At 40.8% G+C, this 23,380-nt stretch overlaps 2 protein-coding genes across 3 annotated transcripts in view; one reads left to right on the top strand and one right to left on the bottom strand.

The window, feature by feature from the left end:
* The window catches only part of LACTB (lactamase beta), a 36,540-nt gene extending 22,753 nt beyond the window's left edge, over positions 1–13,787 (top strand). For both annotated transcript variants that reach the window (XM_034783227.1, XM_034783230.1), the window contains exon 6: positions 11,382–13,787. In XM_034783227.1, coding sequence (XP_034639118.1) covers positions 11,382–11,913 — 532 coding nt within the window. In that variant the 3' untranslated portion in view covers positions 11,914–13,787. The remainder of the gene's footprint in view (positions 1–11,381) is intronic.
* A 2,626-nt stretch (positions 13,788–16,413) lies between these two features.
* Positions 16,414–21,465, bottom strand: RPS27L (ribosomal protein S27 like). Its single transcript, XM_034784531.1, has 4 exons — positions 21,315–21,465; positions 19,628–19,736; positions 18,743–18,853; positions 16,414–17,537 (listed from the first exon to the last, which is right to left on the bottom strand). The coding sequence occupies exons 1-4, from the start codon at positions 21,318–21,320 to the stop codon at positions 17,509–17,511; spliced, it is 255 nt and encodes an 84-aa protein (XP_034640422.1). The 5' UTR covers positions 21,321–21,465; the 3' UTR covers positions 16,414–17,508.
* Between the last annotated feature and the right edge of the window lie 1,915 nt (positions 21,466–23,380).

Raw genomic sequence — 23,380 nt, 5'->3', positions numbered from 1 at the left:
ATTGGGGATGTTGAAATGTCAATAGTGATCTTGGGAGACTCAGCGTTCTCCATAGTCCCGTGGCTTATGAAGTCGTACATTGGACACCTTGACAGCAGCAAGGAGCGCTTCAACCACAGGCTTAGCAGGTGCAGAATGACAGCTGAATGTGCCTTTGGACGCTTGAAAGGCCGCTGGCACTGTCTACTCATGAGATTATACCTCCGTGAAAAAAGTATCCCAATGGTTATAGCTGCCTGCTGTGTGCTTCATAATATCTGTGAGGCAAAGTGGGAGAAGTTTCCACTGGAGTAGAAGTGGAATGGCTGTCTGCTGATTTTTGAGCAGCCAGGTACCAGGGCTATAAGAAGAGCTCAATGGGCAGCTATGCAGCTAAGGGAAGATTTGAAAGACCATTTTAATAATGAGTCACAGTAATCTGTGTTGCTGTTGTGTGATGTGCCCGGCATTGTGGGGGTCTGGGTTTTTTGGGTTTTTTTTTTTTTGCACCCCAGTATGAACCTGTAATGAGTGCTGTGTGTGTGTAGTAATATAACATTGCAGATGCACCTATTGCTATTATCTGTGAATTATGTCAGCCCCAACCAGCATATGTTGTGAACTAATAAAGATGAATTAAGTTTCCATAAATAGACTTTTATTCCAAACACATGTAAACAGACATATTTATAACTGAATGAATCTTTATAAATACAGGGAAAAGAACCTTTGAAGGGAAAAGAACAGTCATTTTCATTTCTCACACACCTACAGAGACATGGTTGGTATATGTATGGCCATGATCGTCTGTACTCTCCCCTGAGGGGGTAGTGCAGGGGGTGTAGGGAGGTGCCGGAATGCAGGTCTCTATGGGCTGCAGAGGGCGGCAAGCACGGATCTGTTGAGCCTGAAGGTCAACAAGGCTATCCAGCATGTCTGATTGCCACTTGAGAAGCGCTAGCATCTCCTGCTGCATGTCACTCTCCTTTTCCTGCACTTTTCTCCTGTCCACATGTAAATGAGCATGATCCTGCAAGCCCTCTGCTTGATATCCGCAGCACCAGAGGCTTGCAGGATCTCTTGGAACATGTTGTCCCACATCCTCTTCCTTCTCCTCCTTATCTGGCTGTGCTGCTCAGATGGTGTGTCTGGAGACTACATTTCCAGTTGCAAAAAATACAGTGCACGGAGATTGTATTCACTACCCTTGATCCATACAAGTTACAAGCACTACATTATCACTTCTGCTTAGGATTCATAGAGCACGGCAGCACTCCCAGCCATGGTGAGTACGGCCAGGGGAGGAAAGGGGTATATGTGGATAGGGCAATTGAACTGAATACTGGCACTGTTTTCCATAGGCAGTGGGGATTTTAGCTGATACCTCACTCCTGAGAGTAATGGAGGCTGAAAGGGAAAAAGTCCTGCACGCATCTGACTGACCTGCACATCCATATGCTGCTTGCCATTGTGCTGCAATGGTGCCTGCTGAAGTAATTGCTGAATGGTGTGGGAAAGTGTCCTACCGTGGCAGAAGAAATAAGGCAGCTATCCCTAGAAACCTTCAGCAGAGGATTGCGGACTACCTTCAGGACAGTTTTCTCAAAATCTCTCTGGAGGGTTCACAGGACATCTCGGTATGCACAAACCATTCTGCAGGCCCCCCTCTGCATAACTGTATGGAGGAATGATGTGTCCCTGGAAGATCAAAGCAAAGTACATACTTACCCAGAGGTTCCTTCCCCTTCATCAGGCTCACCTGTGCTGGACTCTAGGGACTGGCTTGACAGCTCTGGAGTCAAACACCTCGTCCTTAGGGTTCACTGCGGTGGCCTGTGACTCTGAGTCCTCTGATGTATCCACAAGGCCCTTGTGGGGGAGGGGCAGGGTGCCACTCCAGAGGATGGCATGCAGCTCCTTGTAAAAGTGACATGTCTGCGGCTGTGCACCAGAGCGACTGTTAGCCTCCATTACCTTCTGGTACATCTACCACAGCTCTTTGACTTTCACGGAGCACTGCTGCATGACCCTGTTGTAGCCTTTCTCCTCCATGCCCTGATCGATCAGCTCGTAGATACAGACATTTTTGCAGCTGGATCAGAGCTTCTCCGTACAGACTCAGGAGATACAGCATTTCTTGTGTAATCCTGGCAAGACATGGAGCTGGCCTGGTCAGCTGAGCAGTTGCTCTGTGAGCTCTCCACACCCGAGCAAACAGGAAATGGAAGTTCAAAAATTCAGGGCCCTTTAAAAGGGGAGGGGTGTGTACCTGCATAGCTGGCCACAGGGCAGTGGAGTTTAAAACAGTGACAAGAGCGGTCACATGGGTCATTAGTGGCCTCCAGAATGTGTCCCACAAAGTCTGTCTAACACAGTGTCTACACAGACACTGTTGCCCTAACTATGTCAACCTAACCCACCTCTTGCAGAGGTGGAGTTATTAAGTTGGCGTAGTGGGCGAAATGCATCGTCGGGAGCGACATTTTAGTGTAGATGCTTTCAGAGTTAGGTCAGTGTAAGCTGCCTTGTGTCAATCTAACTCTGTAGTGTAGACCAAACGTGAGTGTCCTTCACAGGCCTGAAGAACAGCTCTGTGTAAAAAATCTTTTGGTGTATTTTCTTGTTTAACTGGTGTGCCCTTAGCTAGCTGAATAGTTCTGCAGCTAGAAAGCCCAGATCTGGGGAGGGCCCACATGAATTCTGGGGGAATTGTTAAAAAAAAATTCATTAAACCCGAGATTTAATTTGTAGCTTCTGGAGAAAAATTCCCACTGTAACTTTTTTTTTTTTAAGGTGCAGTATCCTGAATCGTAATAAATGATCTCTACCACATTATTCATAGTTTAGAATGTTTAAAAGAAAATATATTTTCAAAATGGGTCTGTCTAAAAGGCATCTTAAACATCATAGTTTTGTTTGAATTGATTTTGCTCAATCCAAGGTTCTGTATACCGACCATTCCAACAGATTCACGAGTCATGTTTTGATATGCAGTTATGTCACTGTGCTTACACTGAGTGCTACAGGCAACAAATGATATTTCTATGAGCTAATGGGTTGTTGTTGTTATCATTCAGGTGTATTAGGTAGGATAAAAAAACAAAATAAGAGTTCACAGCTGTTTATAATATTGTGAACTTCAAGTGTTCAAAAAACATGAGTCAGCCCCTTTTCCCTCCCCCCAAAAATCCATGAGAATAAAAAAAAAAATTGGGGGTGCTTTATTTGCTTTCTGGATTGTTGAGGTTTTTTGAGGTTGTGTATTCAAGCTTTTCTCTGCAGCCATGAGGGCTAGAAACTACCTTTGCTTTTAAATGAAAGCTGTCTAATCATGATTCAAGGAGCTGGGGCTTTAAGAGAAGCACCAAATATCATAAGACCAGCAACAAAATCATTAATTGGTTACACCATTGTCTCTAATGTTAATGAAGGAACAAGTGTTCCATGTATAACTATGCCTAAAGGAGATAAATGAGACATTTCAGTTCTCTAAGGAGAGGTGTGTGTGGTTTTGCAAAGGAGAAGGCTGGAGAGTTCTGTGAGTTTATTATATAGAGTTTGAGTTGTTATGCTGTTGTGGCTCATGATTTTGTAAACTATATCACGAGTGCCCAGTCTTAGGCTCCTTTTTTAACCTTTCATAAACTGAAATAAATATTGTTGGGGGAGAGGAGAAATTTAATTGGGGGTATTCTGTTTGTCCCAGGGATTGTTTAATGCTAGACAAAATGCAGGGCCCCTTGTTGAAATTATCCTTGGAAGCTAAACTATAAAGCATAGTGATAGCTCTCAAACTATAAAACATTGCCACCCTGTGGCTTATTTCATGATCTTTATGATCTAATTCAATAGCACTGAAGTAAACTGCAAAACCTCTGAGAGGTATTCTCATCATTGTAGATAGGGAAAGTTAGAGTAGTTAAGTGCTATAATAGGTCTGTGGCAAGCTGAAATCAGTTCTTAGTTCATTTTTTAGATAGTTACCCTACACCTCTGATATATTATGTAAAATAATCCAATTAAATATTTGAGTTATTTACGTTATTGAGACACAATTCAACGGTGACTCTTTTCCATTGTTGCTGATAGATCATCCCAGTTTGCAGTTCTCAGTGGTGATTTCCAAAGTCGTCATCTTGTGACCGCTTTTGCAAGATCGTTGCATGTCTGAAGAAATGGTTCTGGAATATCTCCTGTTTACAAAGTCCCAATACCTTGATAGGGTGGCCCTAGGAGAAACCAGGATGAAATGAAGAAAGGAGAAACTTGGGCTGAATGGTAAACATTCAGACAGTTACACTAATAAGTAAACAAACCGATTTATTCATGTCTGAATATCAGTGACATCATAGCAGAATTACCTTAAGCTGGGGTAGTCAATTTTTTTTTGTCACAGTCCAAATTTCTTGATCAAGGTATAGTCAAGGTCCAGGCTCCAGAGAAAATAACAATAATGATGGTAAGTAGATAAAAAGATTTCAGGATCTATTCAAAAGTGGCTGGCAGTTAGGGTTGCCAATTTTGGTTGGATGTATTCCTGAAGATTTCATCACATGACAATCTTTAATTAAATAATAATCTTTAATTCCTGGAGACTCCAGGCCAATCCTGGAGGACTGGCAACCCTACTGGCAATCCACCTATTGACTACCCCTGCCTTAAGCCTTCATGATCCAGCACTAATTTTGAGCACTCCGTAGCTGACCTTCCCATGATCAGCCACAAACCATCCACCATTTCCTCACTGGTTGTCCTGTGCTATGATGACCCTCCACCATTGCTCCTTAATTTTTTCTCAAGGTTATTTCCATCTCTGTGCTTAATGAGACCAAAGTGCATAAGATTGCATGTTAATTTCCAACATCAGGGTCTGCTTCTCTCCAGTAATACTTCTAACATTGGCATTCATCTTTTTTTCCATCCAGGAGATATACAAGAGTCTTTCCCAGCACCACATTTTAAAGGCTTTTATTTTCTTCCTATCAGCAACATTAACTTTCCATGATTCACATCTATAAATCGCTATGGAAGAAAATTAAGTTTTTCACTAGTCACACCTTTGTACATTTCAAGATGCCACAGTTTTTCCATAGTTTCTTAAGAGAGGCCATAGGTGAGCAAGTGATCCCTTGTTGTCTTCTGATTTCTTTGGAACAGCCTCGTTGGTTGGTGTCGTGAACATACAGCTAAGGGTAGCATAAAATCCCTCCTTTACCTGTAACGGATTAAGAAGCTCAAATAACCTGATTGGTGCTTGACCAAAAGGACCAATAAGGGGAGAAGATACTTTTCAAATTTGTGAGGGAAGGTTTTTGCTTTGTGCTCTGTGTGTTGTTCTCTCTGAGACAGACCAAGCAAGTAATCCAGTTCCTTCTGAAATGATGCATCTAATATTATAGAAATAGTAAGTAATAGCAAGGAAATGCGTTAGATTATCTTTTGTTTTAGTTTGTGAATTTTCCCTATGCTAAGAGGGAGGATTATTCCTGTTTTTTATAACTTTAAAGTTTTGCCTAGAGGGGAGTCCTCTGTGTTTTAAATCTTATCACCCTGTAAAATGACCTTCCATCCTGATTTTACAGAGGTGCTTCTTTTACTTTTTTCTTTATAATAAAGTTCTGTTTTTAAGAATCTGATTGGGTTTTTAGGGTAGCAGCCATGTTAGTCTGTATCCTCAAAAAGAACAGGAGTACTTGTGGCACCTTAGAGACTAACAACCCAAGGGTCTGGTCTGTACTCACCTTGGTTATTTGGTTGGTATATTATTCTCAAGCTTCTCAGGAAAGGGGGTGAAGAGGCTTGGGGGGATATTTTGGGGAAACAGGAACTCCAAGTGGTCCTTTTCCTGAATCTTTGTCTAACTCACTTGGTGGTGACAGCGATACCATTCCAGGGCAAGGAATTTGTGCCTTGGGGAAGTTTTTAACCTAAGCTGGTGAAATATAAGCTTGGGGGTCTTTCATGCGGGTCCCCACATCTGTACCTCAGAGTGAAGAGGGAACCCTGACAGTTGGATATATATGATCTCAGTTAATTAAATTAATCTACTGCCGCTACAGCTTTATTTTAATCAAGATGTCTGCTTGCATCCTGTTTTTCTTAGTCATCATGTCAATGTAAATAATTTTGTTTTTGTTGCATTCAGGAGTAGTCTGTATTCCTTACTAATTCTTTTTACATTTGTTGCATTGCATTGGTGACTGTAGCAAAGAATATCATACCATCAGCATATCTGAGGCTGGTTAAGAGGTGTCTTTTGTAGTTTTAATTTTATGTTTGAGGCTAGCAGCTGATAATCTGACCCACAGACCGCACTCAGTGTTGCTGTATCATTAAACAGCTGATTTAGTTCTTTGTCTTATCAGGTGACCTCCATGTGTACAAACATCTAGGATGCTGGATGAAGATAGTTTTTTGTAATGACCAGATTATTAGAGCAGTGGTTCTCAACCAAGGGTACGTGTACCCCTGGTGGCACTCAGAGGTCTTCCAGGGAGTACATCAGTTCATCTAGATATTTGCCTAGTTTTACCACAGGCTACATAAAAAGCACTAGTGAAGTCAGTACAAACTAAAATGATTTGTTTATACTGCTCTGTATACTATATGCTGAAATGTAAGTACAATATTTGTATTCCAATTGATTTATTTTATAATGATATGTTAAAAATGAGAAAGTAAGCAATTTTTCAGTAATAGTGTGCTTTGACTCTTCTGTATTTTTATGTCAGTTTGTATGTTTATAAATGAGGTGTAAGTTGGGCGTACACAAGACAATCAGACTCCTGAAAGGGGTACAGTTGTTTGGACAGGTTGTGAACCACTGGATTAGAGCAGCAGAATTCAGTTAAATGTCTTCCTTTCTCACTTTGTGAACCCAGACCATTGTTTTCCATTACTTCTTTGAGAGCCTACAGCTCCATTGCTCACATTCAAGTCCTAGTTATAAGGGTGATCTCTTTATTTGATGTTTTAGTGAGTGTCGAGTCCTTTGTGGAATTCATTAATCACATTGTCATCAGCTTGTGTAGGGGTGTAAACTGGTTTGATGGAAAGACTGACTGGCTTTGCTCAAAGACAAATTTTAATGATTCTTTCACTAAGTGGATCATATCCAAGCATACACTTGAATGTTTCCTTGGATGAGATTAACGTGACCCCATTTTCTCTCATTTTCTTGGATCCTGAATAGTCCATTGCGTATCCATCCATCGTCATGAAATGATCCTTACCCTTCCAACATAGCTTTGAGATTCCACATATTCCATCTTACATCTTTCCAATTGTTTTGTCACTATGGAGAGGTTCCCTTCATACATACTCTCACATTCTGTGTTCCTACTCTGATTCATTTATGAAAGTTCAGGTCATTCATTTTCTTTGGTGGGGACATCAGGCACAGTATTTCCCAAAGAACTTGGTGTAGCACCATCATAAGTACAGCCTGTACTCTTAATGACCGGAGCCTCCTCCCCATTATTATTTGTTGTGCCTTCTGGCCTGGGGGGCGTGTCTCACCTGTCCAGCGTTGCATGTGGATTGCTTTGGCTTTGTTCTGCAGTAGTACTTCTTGTCGAAGAAAGTACAGAGGGTTTCCTGTTGCTTTCCTCTGGTTTGTGTTGCTGTTGGTTAAACTAGTTAAGACAATTACATTAGGCTGCAGAATAGTCTCCCAAAGTAACTGGTGGGAGCCCTATCATCTGAAACACTTAAAGCTAGGCAAAATAGTAGTGAACATAGTCTGAGGAGCAGCCCTGCACTGGCAAGGGAGATGCACTGGATAACCTAATTATTCTTTCACATCCCTTATTTCTCTAAGGGAAGTCTACACTACAAGCACTGTAGTGGCACAGTGGCAGCACTTCCCTCTTCACTGCTGCCACTGTGCCATTCTAGAGCTGTAGTGTAGACACTTGGTACAGCAGTGGAAGGGTTTTTTCCGTCGCTATAGTAAATCCACCCCTTCAAGAGGTGGTAGCTTGGTCAGTGGAAGAATTCTTCTATCAACCTCGCTGTGGCTACACCGGGGCATAGGTCAGTTTAATTACATCTCTTAGGGGTGTGAATTTTGTACATCTCTGATGGACGTAGCTCCTAAGTTTTAGGTGTAGGTCACCTAATTCTTTGATCTTAGCAGTATGCTCTGAATAGCCCTATAATGAGACTGAAAAACAGCAGCAGATTGAACAACTAAGAACTTCTTTTTTTTGGTTCTCCTGAATTTGTGTCAAAGTGCCCTTTCCCATTGTTCTTTAGTTTTGCAATACATCATCTTTTTATATGTAATTATTTTTTCTTCTGCTATAAAAGTAACTTGTCAGAACCGTATCATACAGCTTTAAAAAGTATGTACGTGATCCCCTCTGCTGGTTCTGTGGTAGTATTAACATGACAAGAATTGTATGCGGTGTTGTAGCTGTATCAGTTCCAGGTAAAAAGACATTACCTCACCCACCTTGTCTATCTCAAGAATTGACATTCTGGGGTGTTATATCAGCCAGAGCTGGCCCAATACTATGGGGAGGAACCTCAAGGACCTTAAAAAGAGAAGAAACCAGATTGGAGTGTTCAGATGGGAGGCGGGGCTGCTTTTCAAACCATTCAACAACTGATCAGTGGGGGCAATCAGTACAAGCTGCTAAAAATTAGTTCAGTTCAATCCATTTGCACAAAACCTGTAAAACTCACTGTGGATGCTTGTATTGCTGGAGGTGGCCACTGGACATTTTGGTCTATGCATTTTCATGGGTGAGTTCAGACTCTAGTCTCAGTCCTTGGGGTCTGAATATGAAAGGGGTCACATTCAGATCTGCTCCCACATGCTCATTTTGGGGGATGTTTTGTCACATTGTATGAGGTTGTCTGTCTGGTCTGTGGTCTTCAGGCAGGAAAATCTTGTGACACCCTCGAAAACAGCCTTTCTCCGCTCTGTTTTGCTTTTCCCAGCGTGCTAGAAAATGACTGCTTGTCTGATAGGTTAATTTCCTTCTCTGTTGCAACTTGTATGGAGAAGAGGTCATGTAAGAAAAAACAGCTAAGCTGTTGCCCCAAATTTGGGGTGTGTACCCCAGATTTTGATCAAGCTAACTTGCAACCTTATTGTATGCATTCAGTCACCATGAATTAATAAAACAGAACACCACATAGTTGAGGATTAATTTGAACAAGTAGGGCTTCTGGAGGCAAGGTCAAAACTAGTTGCAGGCTTGCAGTGTCTGCTAATCAGAACGGGAGGAGGGGAGAAAAGAGTCAACAAATTGAGACTGAAAGAAAATAAGTGGATGGAGATCTTGAGTTTGGGCACCTTTCATATAGAAGCTTATTATGACTAAGATTGTTAACAATGTTTGTGGATGAGTAGTTTATTGAAGTTAGGAGAGGTGATGACCCAGTAGGGGTCACTATGGGCTGTGTGTTTTGTAAAAGTTAGTTATAAAAAGACTAGATAATAGTGTACTTTGGAGCAGTTCTCTGAAGCTTTCCTGAGACACTTTCCTGACACCATACTCCTTGGCGGAGAAGTGACCAGCCATTCCAGACCTCTAGTTAATTACTCAATACCATCTCAGATTGTAGGTAATTATTTGGGATGTTCTAAACCTATTACTTATGTCTGTGTGTGCTTTAATCTAATAAATTATAGCTTTAGATAAGAGCATGCTTACTTGTATTAGTTTTTCATCAGCCAGAAGCACTGTGTTCCCATTGATTTATTTCTGACACCGCCTGGAGTGAAACAGTTAAGTTACCACTGCTTTGGGTTCTGAAAACCCTGGGTAACATAGTAACATTTACTCACAGGGCTATTTCCAGATTCCCTTGTTGCTTCTATATCTTGGCTTTTACAATAGGCTTTAAGCTCTGTTTAAAGTTTTAGGTTTAACTTTTTATTATTTATTTGTATTACAACAGGACTTAGAGGTTAACTGTGAACAGTTTGTGCTAGGCACTCACTGCATATACCTAGAGAGATGGTTCCTGTCTTAATGAGCTTACAACCTAAAGAGACAACACTGAAAAAGCATTAGGGAAAGGGATATAAAGTATGAATGAACAGGGATGGTTTGCAAACATCTTATTAGTTCCATGATTTTTTGAGGGGGAGGGCGGTTAAGGGATTGGCTTTCTTTAAATGTTTTGTTGGGGATTTGTTAGGCGATCGGTTAAATGGAAATGCAAAGGAAGGGAGGGGAAAGTTTCTTTTAATCTATAACTTTATAACTCTCTGCGATCGGGTATATCAGGCATTTGCTGCCTACTGCCAGAGACCTCACTGCCTTGGTACAACCTACCCTAGGAAAAGAAGGGCAATGAGTTTGGACCTCCAGTTGTTTAGAAAGGCCTCCCACAGTCAACTCCTGGCGGAACCAGCAAGCTGTTTTCCTGTCGCAGCTAGAAGGGCTGGGAGCAGGCAAAGGCCGATCAGGCATCAGCAGGCCAGATGATGCGGACTGTCTGCTATCAGATGGCAGTTCTGAGTGAAGTAGAAGAAAAGATCTTCATTCTGCCTTAGTTCACAAAGCCAGGCTTTGTCAGGGGCTAATTCTGACCACTCTTCTCTTTTAGGTCAGTGGGAGGCTTTTGATTTATTTTGTGGCATGTGAGCCCCAGACAGGCCATCACGAGTCCAATATTAATTGGACTTTGAATTAGGCATGCTCACTTCACAGGACACCCCCAGCTTCAGGCAGGTCCATGACACACTTCTATCAGTATTGCTAAGCCGAGGCCAGGGCTGGCTCTAGGCACCAGCAAAGCAAGCAGTTGCTTGGGGCAGCAGATTTGCAAGGGGCGCAAGAATCCAGCATGAGAGCTGAGAACCAACAGGGGGCCCTGGGAGCTGTAGTTCCTTGGTTAGCTCCCTGCCTATAGAGCCAGCCCTGGAGCAGGAAAAGAACTACATTTCCCAGCATTCCCTCGGCCACTAGCAACAGGAAAGGGTGGAGGAAGGAGTATGGAACGTTAATCTGCAGCTTGCTGTGAATGGTAGAAACAGAGCCAGCTCTAGGTTTTTTGCGGCTCCCCCCCGCCCCCGTGTATTGCCTGAGCCCTGGCCTCTCCCCCGCCCACACCCCCTGCTGCCCCAGCTCTGGCCCCCACCTGCACTCCCCTGCTGCTCCAGCCCTGGGCTCTTCCCCCACCTGCACCTCCTGCTGCCCCAGCCCTGGGCTCTCCCCCAAAGAAGGAATTGGGTGGACTGAATGGATGGTGTACCTCTCTATCTGAAGTCTAGCAAGGGAGGTATGTGGGTCTCCCTAGAATTTAAAATGAAAAGTAAGGGAGGGGAGGGAGAGTGCGCTGTCTCATCACTGTTTTGCCTTTATTATAACCTAGAAATTTAAAAGATTATTATTTCCATTTTATTTATGGGTGACAGTTAAAACTTTCTTGTTTAATTCTAGGTGTTATGTTTGCAACAAAAAAGGACGGCTCGTAAATGCACCCTATGTGGACAACTCCTACAAGTGGGCTGGTGGCGGCTTTCTTTCTTCAGCAGGTGACCTCCTGAAATTTGGAAATGCCTTGTTGTACAGTTATCAAGTTGGACAGTTTAAAAACAGTGCCAATAAACTTCTTCCTGGCTACCTCAAACCAGACACTATTACAATGATGTGGACCCCAGTGCCAAACACTGAGGCATCATGGGATAAGGATGGTAAATATGCAATGGGTTGGGTTGTTGTGGAGAAACAGCAAGAATATGGTTTTTGCAGACAGCAGCGACACTACATCTCCCATACTGGTGGAGCAGTTGGTGCAAGCAGTGTCCTGCTTATTCTTCCTGAAGAGTTGGACTCTGAGGTTATAAACAGTGGGTTAGTGACACCTCCCAGAGGAGTAGTTGTTAACATTATTTGTAATATGCAGTCAGTTTCCCTCAACAGCACTGCCTTAAAGATTGCAAAAGAATTTGATAAAGACAAATTGGCATGATACTTTGATTAAAATATAGTGTAGGTCTGAATAACTGTACTGTTGTATTGAAATAGGAACAAAGTTAAAAAAACAACAACAAAAAACAAAGGGTACATCTGAGCTCCAAGATTGCTAGGAATACACATTTCTGAGAGAATGTATCAGGTTGTAAAGAAATTACCCTATATAACTTTTGTTAGTGGTGCTACATTTTTGTGCATTTGGAAGTCTTCGCTCAGGGAAGTAGCTATATAGTTGCTAACTTATGGAAAAAGGCATTCCAAGAGAACAGTTATTTTGCAAATCACCAATGTTGTAGCAATGTTTTTTTCTTATCAAGCCAAGGTACTGACCAGTCAAGATCGATACATATTATTGTTCACCTTTACCAGAAAGAGGGTGATGTTTACTCTTGTCTTCTAGACATTTTCGTATTAGCAAATAGTTTCCTTAAATGTAGTAAAAGTAAGGGAAACTTGTATAGAATCAAATAATAAGAAAATGCAAGACTGACTTTTATTGCCATGTTATATTTTTCAATTCATGCTGACCAAAGTTGTGTTCACAAGTATTTTTGAACAGTCACTTTAAAAATAGAGATTTTGCTTTTTAAAAAACATTGAATACAAAGTTTTGTACTTCTGTCCAAAAACAAACCCCACTGAAATTAAACTGAAGTTGCTCCCAGGCTGAGGATGACTGTACACTAGATTTCATCAGAAGCATGTTTTTAGCAGAGTTGTAACTCTCAAGTTCCTGTTCAAAATTAGAAAAGGATGAAACTTAACATGGTGAGTTAAGCTGGTCTTTCATCTTTTAGAGGACTGCTTTTCTATTTTAACTGGGCACAAAACAAATGAGTGAAGCCAGCCTTCTGGCCCAGTGGTATTCCTTTACTCTTGTGTTGGATCAGAATTAAAATATTCTATATAATGAGCAAAATCAAGAGAGATTACTCTTGAATTCAATATCAAAATTCCCATTGACTTCAAGAGGAGCAAGATCACACCTAGAGTATCTCTCACTTCCCAATTCAGAAGCCGTGCAGACAACTCTGCTCAACAGTAATCCCCTCCGGATGAGCAAGAAATGATGCTGAGAGCTTTCCAAAGGAAATCTCATCTCTTTGCTGTAGAGGCACAAGGAATATTGAATCAAGGATCCAGCACCTAAGGGTGCTCCGTAATGGCTGTGGAGGTTCTCTTCTCTTTTTCTCTATCCAGAGGGACACTAAAGAAAATTAGCTAAATTATGTCTGCTTAGTATTTAGTCATCCTTCACTTAAAAATAATCTACATTATTTCAGAGTCCCCTTTAAGCTAGTTTTGACTTGAATATCTTCAGTATGGGCAATTATGTTTTTTTTGGCAGATTATTCTATTGTTTAATTAAAAGGGTTACAAAAGGCTTCCTACTACTTTATTTTTTTCTTAATTTTAAATAATTTTGGTTATACTTCATAACAAAAACTTGTCTAAAATTCCCATAAAACCTTGTAGACAAGGACATATTTTATGTATCTCCTTACCACCTTTTTCTGTTGTTTTTACATGATCATTTTTTAATCCAATTTTTTGTACTGCAGATGTGTCAAGTTCTTGGTTTCCCCTACTAATTTAACATATTTAGCTCAGATTGAGTTTCTTGGAGTGCAAGAACTGCTTAAATAATCTATTAACTTTGTTCCTTTCATGTGCATCTTTTGGTTAAACTTGTCACCAGCAAAACAATTTTTGATACTGGCTTTGTTAGAGTGACCATGTCTTCCTCGTTCAGTGATGAAGCTGTTGTGTGCCCTCTATTAAAAAAAAAAAAAAATCAATAATTTTACAAGAACTGTGAAAGTTTTATCATTTAATATATACACTTACTGAACTTTGAGCAAATGGAAAGGTGGCACAACATGCATATGATTTAAATATGCATGACTGTATAGGTAATGCAGGAGTTGAGGCATCACCCATGTTCCTTTTGTTCTAATGTAATATTCATTTAGAGATGGCCAAGTGTTCACAGGCTCAAAAGCAATCTGCAGAAGATGATCATGATGAAGACTTGCTATAATAGTAGCAGATCTTCTGTATTCTTATTTTATGACTTCTGATTACAATGTAACAATTAATTTGGATTTTAAGTGTACAGAATGGAAAATGAAAATACGTTAATTCATAGTTCAAGTTTTGGGTTATTTTTGTAACATTTACAGTATTGTCTTAATTCATTTATTTTAGCAAATGTTTTGCTTAATTTTAATGGATTTTGATAAAGCTGTACCTGTAATCCAGAATACTGTTTTAATATTAATAAGTTAAAGGAATTTAAGTAAATTTTTTTTTCTTCCTGTATATCGTGCACAGAGCTTCAGGTTGGTGTACCAAAAAAAAAATGCACTGAACTCCCCCACACATGTAGTTAGCTACTCACAATGCTACTGCTGCTGTTGATATTGCAGAGCTTGACTAGCATTCTTATAGCCCCTGTGCTTGCATACTTCACTGGTGATGTATTTCTTCATGAGGTTGCAATACGTCTTTCTCCAGATTAGATCTGGTTTTGCAGGAGCATGCCCCCACCCTTAGTCAAAACCTTAAACACAAAAGTTGCTTTAAAATGAATCTCTTAACACTGATGCAGGTGCCACAGCACTGCTTAGCAATTCTGTTTCTCTACCTGAAGGGGCAGGATACTACAGGCAGTAGCTGAGAGAATATTGGCTTGCCTGTCCGTAACCCTGCTACCACTCTTAACAATTTCACAAAGAGTTGGTATTTCTCCATATAGTAGAAGTCATGTCAGTGCTGCTTTCATATTTCTCTTATGTTATAGTTTAAGATATGACATACCAAGAAATGTATTTTTATTATAGATGATCTGTGATATTTAGCAGAATTGTCAGCGGTTTACTTTACACAGATTCCTAATCAAATGTAAATGCTTGTCTAGTGTTTTCATGATTAGTTAGTTATTTTATGCCTTAAACAATAAAAACTCATTTTATTAAACTATTTGTTTTGTGCTAAGTGAATTTGCTTTTTGACTGACCAAAACTGTATTTTTATATCAGTATTAGGTCTATTCAATGTTTTTAAAACATTTTTAATTTACCAAAAGTCAGGAAAAAATGCTCATGGAAGCTGAGGATTGGGTTACTTCTAAAGTAGGCAGGAGCTACTTTGACATTTCTGTATTGTCAAAATCAGTTCACGTAATTTTTAACCTAAATCTTAACACTGATGGAAAAATATATCCAGTATAAAAACAATGGAGATAAAGGTTGTAAACTTGTAACATTATAATTGGAACGCTCTTTCATAATCTTGAGTATCTAGTGACTTGATAAATGTTGTGCAGTAGCAGAAATCTGTACTGTTTCATAAACAAAACATGAGTTGTTTGCCCTGGATGGCTTAGTTCCTGCAGGGTTCATGAACAGACAATAGCCTATGAGCTATTAAATGCAGAAACACTAAAAGGTAAAACTTCTACTCTAACATGCCGTTGCTTTATTTTTTTCTTTGTCATATAAATACTCTGGAAATAGTGATCCTGGTTTAATGGCGCTTAAAAGTAAAGGTTTTTTTTGGTTGTGGGGAGGGGGTTTCGGAAAAACAAACTCACTGAACATTGCATTGAATCAGATAAAGATCTAATATAATGTGTGTGTGTGTATATATACCCAAGCATATTGCTAAGACTACCACAGAGCATACAGCACTAGTGATAGGAAACACCCCAATGTAGATATTTGAAATGGGTATGAAAGCAAGATTCATGGCAAGAAATAAGTTTGAAAACATTTTTAGCAATCAAAGCTACTAGTGAGAACATTTTACCAGAGTACACATAGCAATTGCAGACTTTCTATATCCAAAAAGAACATACTTTCGGATACTTATCTCACTGTGGAGGTGATTGTGTTTGATTGCTTTTTTTTTTTTTTAAAAGGCATTCTTTCTTGCTTCTTGAAGGTAAATCATAATCACTGGTCAATGTAATTTCCCTATATGGAAGCATTACGGGAGTTTACATCTCATTTAAACTACTGCCAACAGCCAGGATTAGACAGAATGACAAGATGGATTATTCAGCTACTCGGGTTTGGCAGTACTTAATTATTCGGTGTTGTCTTAAAATCTCACGTGTGAAAGGGGTATCAAACACTAGTTTTAGCTTGTGCTTATATCTAGAAAGAAATGCCAATGAGGCAAGTAAGACAATTCTAACAGTCTGTGGGCAGTGTTTAGCCAACCTAAGACAATTTGACACATCAAATCTGACTTGAGTTACTTTGCTCTTAAATTATCCTGTGTTTGTCATGAAATCTCAATATGGTTTAAAGTCAGTTGATCCCTACATAACTATTACATATTCTACCAATTGACACAAGCCACTTTGTGTTTTTCTTAAAGGTACATACATACTAAGGATTTTTTTTAAAACGAAGAGATGGACACTAAGAATTCATGCTCACTTTCAAAGAAGTGCAGTAAAACATCTCAAACTGATGCAAATACAGTATCAAGCATTATTTTTTATTGATTTTAAGCTGACATCATGCTCTTACCACAAAAGAATAGTTTCAATTGGAAAAGACAAAATTTCCAATGCCAGTCAAATGACAAGAAGACTTACTTAATTTATGCAATTTTGAAAAAAGTTCTGTTTACATATAAGTCAAGACATTACTATAAAATTATTCTTCTTAAGATACAGATTTAAGAATGCACTGTTTACATGGCTTACCATGTAAAGAAATAACTGAAATGTCAATTCTGTTAGTATTCCATGGCAATTTAGAAAGAGAAGCAGTCCTTTTAAGAACAAAAGCCAACCAATTTTTTTCTTGCTCAGGTGAACTGGTTAATTGTTATGCATAATATCTTTTCAGAATTTAAAATGCTAGTTCGTGGTCTTATAACAGGATAAAACCTCTTTAAGAGCAATTTACTAGACTTAAGCATTATACCAAGATACTTTATTTTCTAGATTAACCCTGTCACAGAATGGAACTAATTTTTTGAATTGAATTTTATTCATTTCCTTGTGACTGGATGCCATTCACAGCTCTCTAATAGGTATTTGTTCATATACCATATCCCCTACGCATAGAGAATGCTTTCCAGTTTTCCTATGGAAAAGTGTTTGCTTTATATACCCATCGAGCAATTTTAACCCCATGTATCACAACAGTGGCATTAAAAAAAAAAAAAGCTTAAATATAGGAAATGTATGCCTACAGCAATCTCCATTTGTAAGTGCACAGGCACTTGCCTTTCATTTCTATAGCTGATATAGCAGTGGTGATTAGTCAGTTTATAATTAACAAAACAGTGTGCAGCAAGTCTTAAGTTCCGATTCTTGTGTGGAATGGCATCACCCATTCAAAATACAGTAATAAAAAGCTATAAAAATAGAGCTCAATTACCCATAGACTTCCAGGAAAAATCTGCACATTAAGACGTTTTATTGGGGAGGGGAGCAGGGAACAAACACCAGGTAACTACTAGTGTTTCTTACAAAGAAGAACAATTAACTTGTTAGATTAACTGACATTTTTGAACAGATAAGGCTTCCAGGAGCATATAACATGAGTCATGTTGGCAAAGGGAGCATTCAATGTTGCTTTCTTCTAAACGAGCAACCTGTAAACAAATCACATAAAAGGATATCAAACTGGGATAGTCCTTAAGTTGTTATAGGAGACAACCCTGAGACCATCCTATTGCCCTTGCCATTTCTGTAGCTGAGTTTACATAAATAATTTTAATTTACTTTTTCTCTACAAGACATTCAAATGAAAAATTAGCATTTCAGATCAGGCCTAATCTGATTATAATAATGACATAGCTACATTTTTACATCTCTATGTGCAGTGAAAGGGGCTTTATGCCTATGCCATTGAAAACTTAACTTTGCATCTTTTTAACAGCAGATCTCCTGCTCTCTCCTCCAATGGCAAATACCCTAAATTGCAGTGATTTCTCTGGTAAGGGTGGGATGTTCTGTAGCTTGGTCAGCCAGCATCCTTATTCCAGGCACCCTGCACTCCTGTAAACTCTTCTGTGAATGTACATAGATGCAGTACTACTATTTAATGCCTGTATATCCAGTTGTTGGCCTGTTTTACCACTGAAAAGTACAGCCCAGAAATCAACTTTAAACGCATACTTTTTTTCCCAGAAAGAGATTAAATATAACCTCATGGGTGTTTTTTATACCACTTTTCATATCTTACGCATTTTGCTACACTTAAATAGTAACAAGTTAAACACTGGTTCTACCCCAGTTATCTATGCAAACAGAGCAGCCATTATTTACTCAACTATAGTTTGATAAAAACAAATTTTAATCACAGGGAATATTAACCAAGGAATCTTGCTGATACTAGGGGGAGAGGGCAAGCAGAGACTGTTTTAATCTGACAGCAGTACCCCCCAGCATAACCCAGGGATTTAAACCTCAACCTTCAGGTTCAGAAGTAAATGAACCATACTATAAGCTTTGGCCATATGCTTTCCATTACTGTTAATCTGAAAGGAATTACAACTCAAGAGTATAGGGAATCATTAAAGCCTATTCAGGGTGTTTAATTTATATGGTATTTGATTAATACTGGTTTAGTTACACCACCTTTATAGAATACAAAAAAGACAAGCTGCAGATACAGTTGCAATCCAGCTCTCAATTTACCAGAAATCAACACTTCTCAGGGATTTGATGAATATTGTTCATTTTCAGTCTCTGGTTTTTAAGCCACAGAGAAAATTAAACCTTTAGCACTTCGCAAGTACATTAATGCACAGCCTTCAAAAGGAATAAAACTGGCTTATTAAACATACTCCTTTACCTTCTGTAAGCCTGGCCTTTCCTCCAGTAGGCTGGCACAACACAGTTGAGCACCCAACACACAGAACCACTGTCTGAGCATGGCTGAACACTGTGGTGATCTTGTAGCATCCTAAAAGGGAATATTGGTATACTTCATTAAAGTGACCCAGGTTAAATGTTTAAAGAGACATAGCAAAGTCTGCATCTATTTGGTTTACAACCTTCCTCCAACAAAAAGTTGGCAACTGCAAGATACTAGACAATGAAATTTAAAAATGCCTGATATTAGCAGTTGGACATTGCCTACCACAATACAAGTTACTCTAGGATGACACACAACTGTTTTACTGAATCAAGCCTCCGAAGCCTTGTCTACAGTATCTAGTTAATCTCTCACTATTATGACTCCATCTGGGCAGAATTAGATATGACTAATTAAAATGCCAAGAACTAGCTTACATTCATACTCCCATTATTAGTACCACCAGTGCATTTGGAATAATAGAAGATTAACAAAAGTACAGCTACAAGTTTCTCCTATTTTGAGTCACCTGAACAACAGCCTTTCGTTGCCAAAACCCCATCCATTTCACTCAAACTTTTAATATACATTTGGAAGAAAAATCTAAGAGCCTGAAGCTTAAGAGAGCTCCCAAGTCAGTCCTCTGGCAAAAACAAAGTGAATTCCTGATATTTCTAATATAAGAAGCAAGCAGAAGAGTTCTGAAAAAAAACCCAAACCCTCTTTATTGGAGCACAGAAAGTACACCCATATTCCCTTTTATAGCAGGTTTACATCACAATTAGGAATGACATTTCATTGACCTTTTGTTATCAGTCTTCACTGCATATAAGTTTCATTACTGTTATGCATAATGAAAGGGTAAAGCTCTTAAATATTTACCTGGACACTTTACATCCATAAAGTAGGAATTTGGACTCTGCACCAGACGTTTCTTTTTGTGCTTTCTCTTCTCCTCCTCTAGAGATGGATGTGCTATGTCTCTATCCAACTAGATTTAATAGCAAAGAAAGGGTAAGTCATGGTATTGGATGGTAAATACTGCTCAATCCAGTTACATCAGTTGGATGGGAGACTTCCTGTTGATGTTATGCTGCTGTTTTGTTCCTAGTTAGTATATGCATATTAATGCGCAAATTCCAGTGCATTAAAACTAAACCACAACATATGTAAGCATTTGTAAGTTAGAAGCAGCTGCAATACCATCATTACCTTTGGAGATGGTTATTGTAATGTAAAAGAATATGCACTATACTAGGACACACACTATTACATCATTCTTACCAATGCAATGTCTCACAACATTGAACTAGCTACATGAATGAATTCATCACTCTTGACTAAAAAAATCAGATGTGAGCAGTGGAATAAACAAAACTGGCAATGATTTCTGGATAGTTTGTTTCAGAAAGGAATTTCCGGTTCTACAATCTATCTTGGTGTCTAAAAATCAGTGTGAAGGCATCAGGCTGCCATCACTGGAAAGGATAAGTCGGTTCTAGAAGAGGCATTTCTGCACAAACAAAACAGGAATGCCTGGAAGAAACAAAGCTGCTAAAACCCTGCATAGTGGAACAGATGATTAAAGAAAACTCCTAAAACCTAGGCCACTGAGCTAGCTAAAGGTAGCTGGAGTGTAGCCAATAGGCCAAGCCCAGTATCATGTGACTGATTGTTCCTTGAACTGCTTTTCAAAAGACAGCCCCACAGCTGCCACCTGGTAATCTGATGGTTCAGAACAGATTAAACCAATTAAGAACCCAACCCTCCCAAAGTGCAAACAAGTGTCCTCCATGTTACCACAGCAGAAGTGAAACGGGAGGCACTGTGGTCTAGAGGGGGCTCAATCCTCCTGTCCTTGACTTGAATGACCAAATGTTGTCTTCACTAGAGCAGGCTGACATGTAACACCCCCTCCCCGACTCCCTCCTGGCAGAGATAGTCCACACTCAAGATAAAGGGAGAGGAAGAGGGCAGGAAAAGGGATTTGGCCAGGTCCCACAGCTGGGCTCCTAGCACTCTCAGCCCCACTACAGCGCAGAAGGGCCCCTGGATTAACAGACCCCAATACAGGGCAGGACGGGAGAGCGGAGCAGCCACGGCCGCGGCGCTCTCACTCCCCTTTGGCGCAAGGCTGCTCTATTCTGAGAATCCAACGTGAGAAGCCTGTAAGCGGTGTCCTGGCACGTGCGAAGGGCACTAGGCGCCCTCAGCCTCCCGTGAGCACGCGGGCGCCCTGCTAACGTCGCCGCCCCCCTCCCTCCAAAATTCCACGGGTGTCAGTTACTCCGTCCCGTTAGTGTCACGTGGCCGCGCCCCCTCCCCAGTGTCCCTCCCGCCCAGCGCAGTGGCAGGATAATCCTCCCCCGCCCACATCTATCCAGGTCACGAGGGGAGGGTTGCCCGTGAGCGGCCCACACTGCGGGCCCCTGGAGCTGGGTCCCATACACAGGGCTGTGGGAGGGGGGCACATTCCCCTGGCCGCAATCTGAGGCCCCTCACCCCACCCTTCAGGGGGCTGCCAAGGTGATTCACTCAGGGTCCCAACGCTGTAAACAAAACAACTCACAGGCATGTTGTCTCTCCAACCGGAAGTACCCTTCGACTGACTGAGCAGCGAACGGGGCGGGCCTGTCGGGCCACGGCAGCGAATCGGGGCTCATAGTCCGACTTCCGCTTCCGGGAGGCGGCGCGCAAGAAGCGTGGTGGTCTTTTCTCTATGGTCCACGTGGAGTCTTATTCCTTCTGCGGCGGGGCTTGGTGATCCTCTGCCTTGGAGAGTGGCAGGAACCCGAGCGCTTTTCTCCCCACTTCCCCCGCGTGAGTCCTGCCGCCTCCCCGGGACTCGCGCTGCCATATGGAGCTCGTTAGCCAGCCTGGATCCCGAGTCCCGCTTGCAGCTGCCCACACAGACAGGACGGAGGTGGTTACAACCCCAGGGCTCGCGGCCTGATACGCAGCCCTGATCCCAGCAGACCCACGCCAATTGCGTGCTGCGGGGATGGATGGCCAGCCACTGGGCACCCCTTCCTTAGAGGGCCCCAAGGCCTGACCGCCCCTGCGGAGACCACAAGGCCCAGCACGCAACGCTGAGGCTAGCCCCTCAGCGGTGACCAAGCCAGTCCCACAGAGACAGCAGGCGAGCCTCAGCCCTGGCTCTCTACAGTACAAAACATTGGCGCTACAAAACGTCTCTTCTACCAAGAAAACCTCCACCTCATTCTGTAGGAAGTGGCCCAGGACCCTGTCGTGCAGTGGTTCTCAACCTTTCCAGACTGCTGTATCCCTCTCAGGAGTCTGTTTTGTTTTGCGTACCCCAAGTTTCGCCTCACTTAAAATGACTTGCTTATAAAATCAGACATAAAAATAGCGAAGTGTCACAGCACACTAATAATGAAAAATTGCTTACTCTCTCATTTTTACCATATAATTATAAAATAAATCAATTGGCATATAAATATTGTATTTACATTTCAGTGTGATACTTGAGCCTGTGTTTCACTTGTGAGCCTTGCCTGAAGCCCAAGCCCTGCCACCTGGGACTGAAGTGTGGAACTTAACTTTGCAGAGCCTAATGCTGGCCCTGCACTTGCGACCCCCTAAACCTGTCCAGGTTGAGAAACTGATCTAGAAGAGTTGAGTACCCCCTGGAAGACCTCTATGTACCCCCCAGGGGTATGCATGCCCCTGGTGGAGAAACACTGTAGTAGTGTTTCAGGCCATTATATAGGCTTTCCACTTTTAATAGTTTCTTCTCTAGGCCACACAGATTGAGTTATGACACAATAACATTAAGCTGACTGTTTCTCAATGATCTGATGTGTTGATGGTAGGGGCATTTTAAACATTATTGTATAATTTTTAGATTAAAGCACTTATAATACAAATTGCATTATAAATGCTTTAATCTGAAAAGACTCAGCTAACACTTTGCTCTGTTTACTGTCCTGCTAGTTATCAGTACAGAGCAGCTGACTCCAATTCTTGCTTTGTAACTCTTTCCTCTCTCTTCCGGTCTTTTGCCTTCAAATGTATCCTATTTACCTGTAGGTTGAAAATAAAAATGTAACAACCAGATGGTTCAGTTTCGGGAGGAGGATTATAAAATCCTTCGACCAAGACAATACCTTCATTATCCATAACACACCAAAGGAATGACAAAGCATTTGAAATATCCTCCTTTTCCCCTCCTACATTACCGTTCCCTTATAATTTTTCTCCTGCTAGGACACTCTAATGCCGAATGAAGATTTTTGAGTTAGAGTTTACCTTAAAAATAGAGGTTTTTAGGGAAGGAGAGGCAAAGCTGCATGATCCAAAAGCAGGATGTCTGCACCATGGTTGACCTGGTTCTCTATTTTCAGTTTATTTGGAGCTTCATTTTGTAGTGTTCGCTGCTTACTGTGTGAAAGTGTGAGTGCCTGCCACTGTCAGCTCGGTGCTCAGAATGTCTCCATAGATCCCTCTGTGCACCCCCTTAAAAGCAAAGACTACAGCTGCAATTCAAACGTTAAAAAAATAAAATACAAGTTAATTTTGTTACAGAATAGGAACAGAAAATTAAAGATGTTGAACAGCAACTGTGTAAAGGGATAACTTGAAAGATTCCTGAAGATGGGCTGGAAACATCAAGGC

Source organism: Trachemys scripta, chromosome 10 (assembly GCF_013100865.1).
Source record: "Trachemys scripta elegans isolate TJP31775 chromosome 10, CAS_Tse_1.0, whole genome shotgun sequence".
Lineage (NCBI taxonomy): Eukaryota > Metazoa > Chordata > Testudines > Emydidae > Trachemys > Trachemys scripta.
The sequence above is the reverse complement of the archived record's forward strand: the minus strand, read 5'-3'. Positions and strand labels throughout refer to the sequence as shown.

Coding starts and splice junctions, on each gene's coding strand:
- RPS27L (XM_034784531.1), bottom strand. Junction 18,854..19,627: donor TATGGATGTAAAGTGTCCAG/GTAAATATTTAA, acceptor ATTCCCTTTTAG/GATGCTACAAGATCACCACA. Junction 17,538..18,742: donor AAAGGCCAGGCTTACAGAAG/GTAAAGGAGTAT, acceptor ATTTGTTTACAG/GTTGCTCGTTTAGAAGAAAG.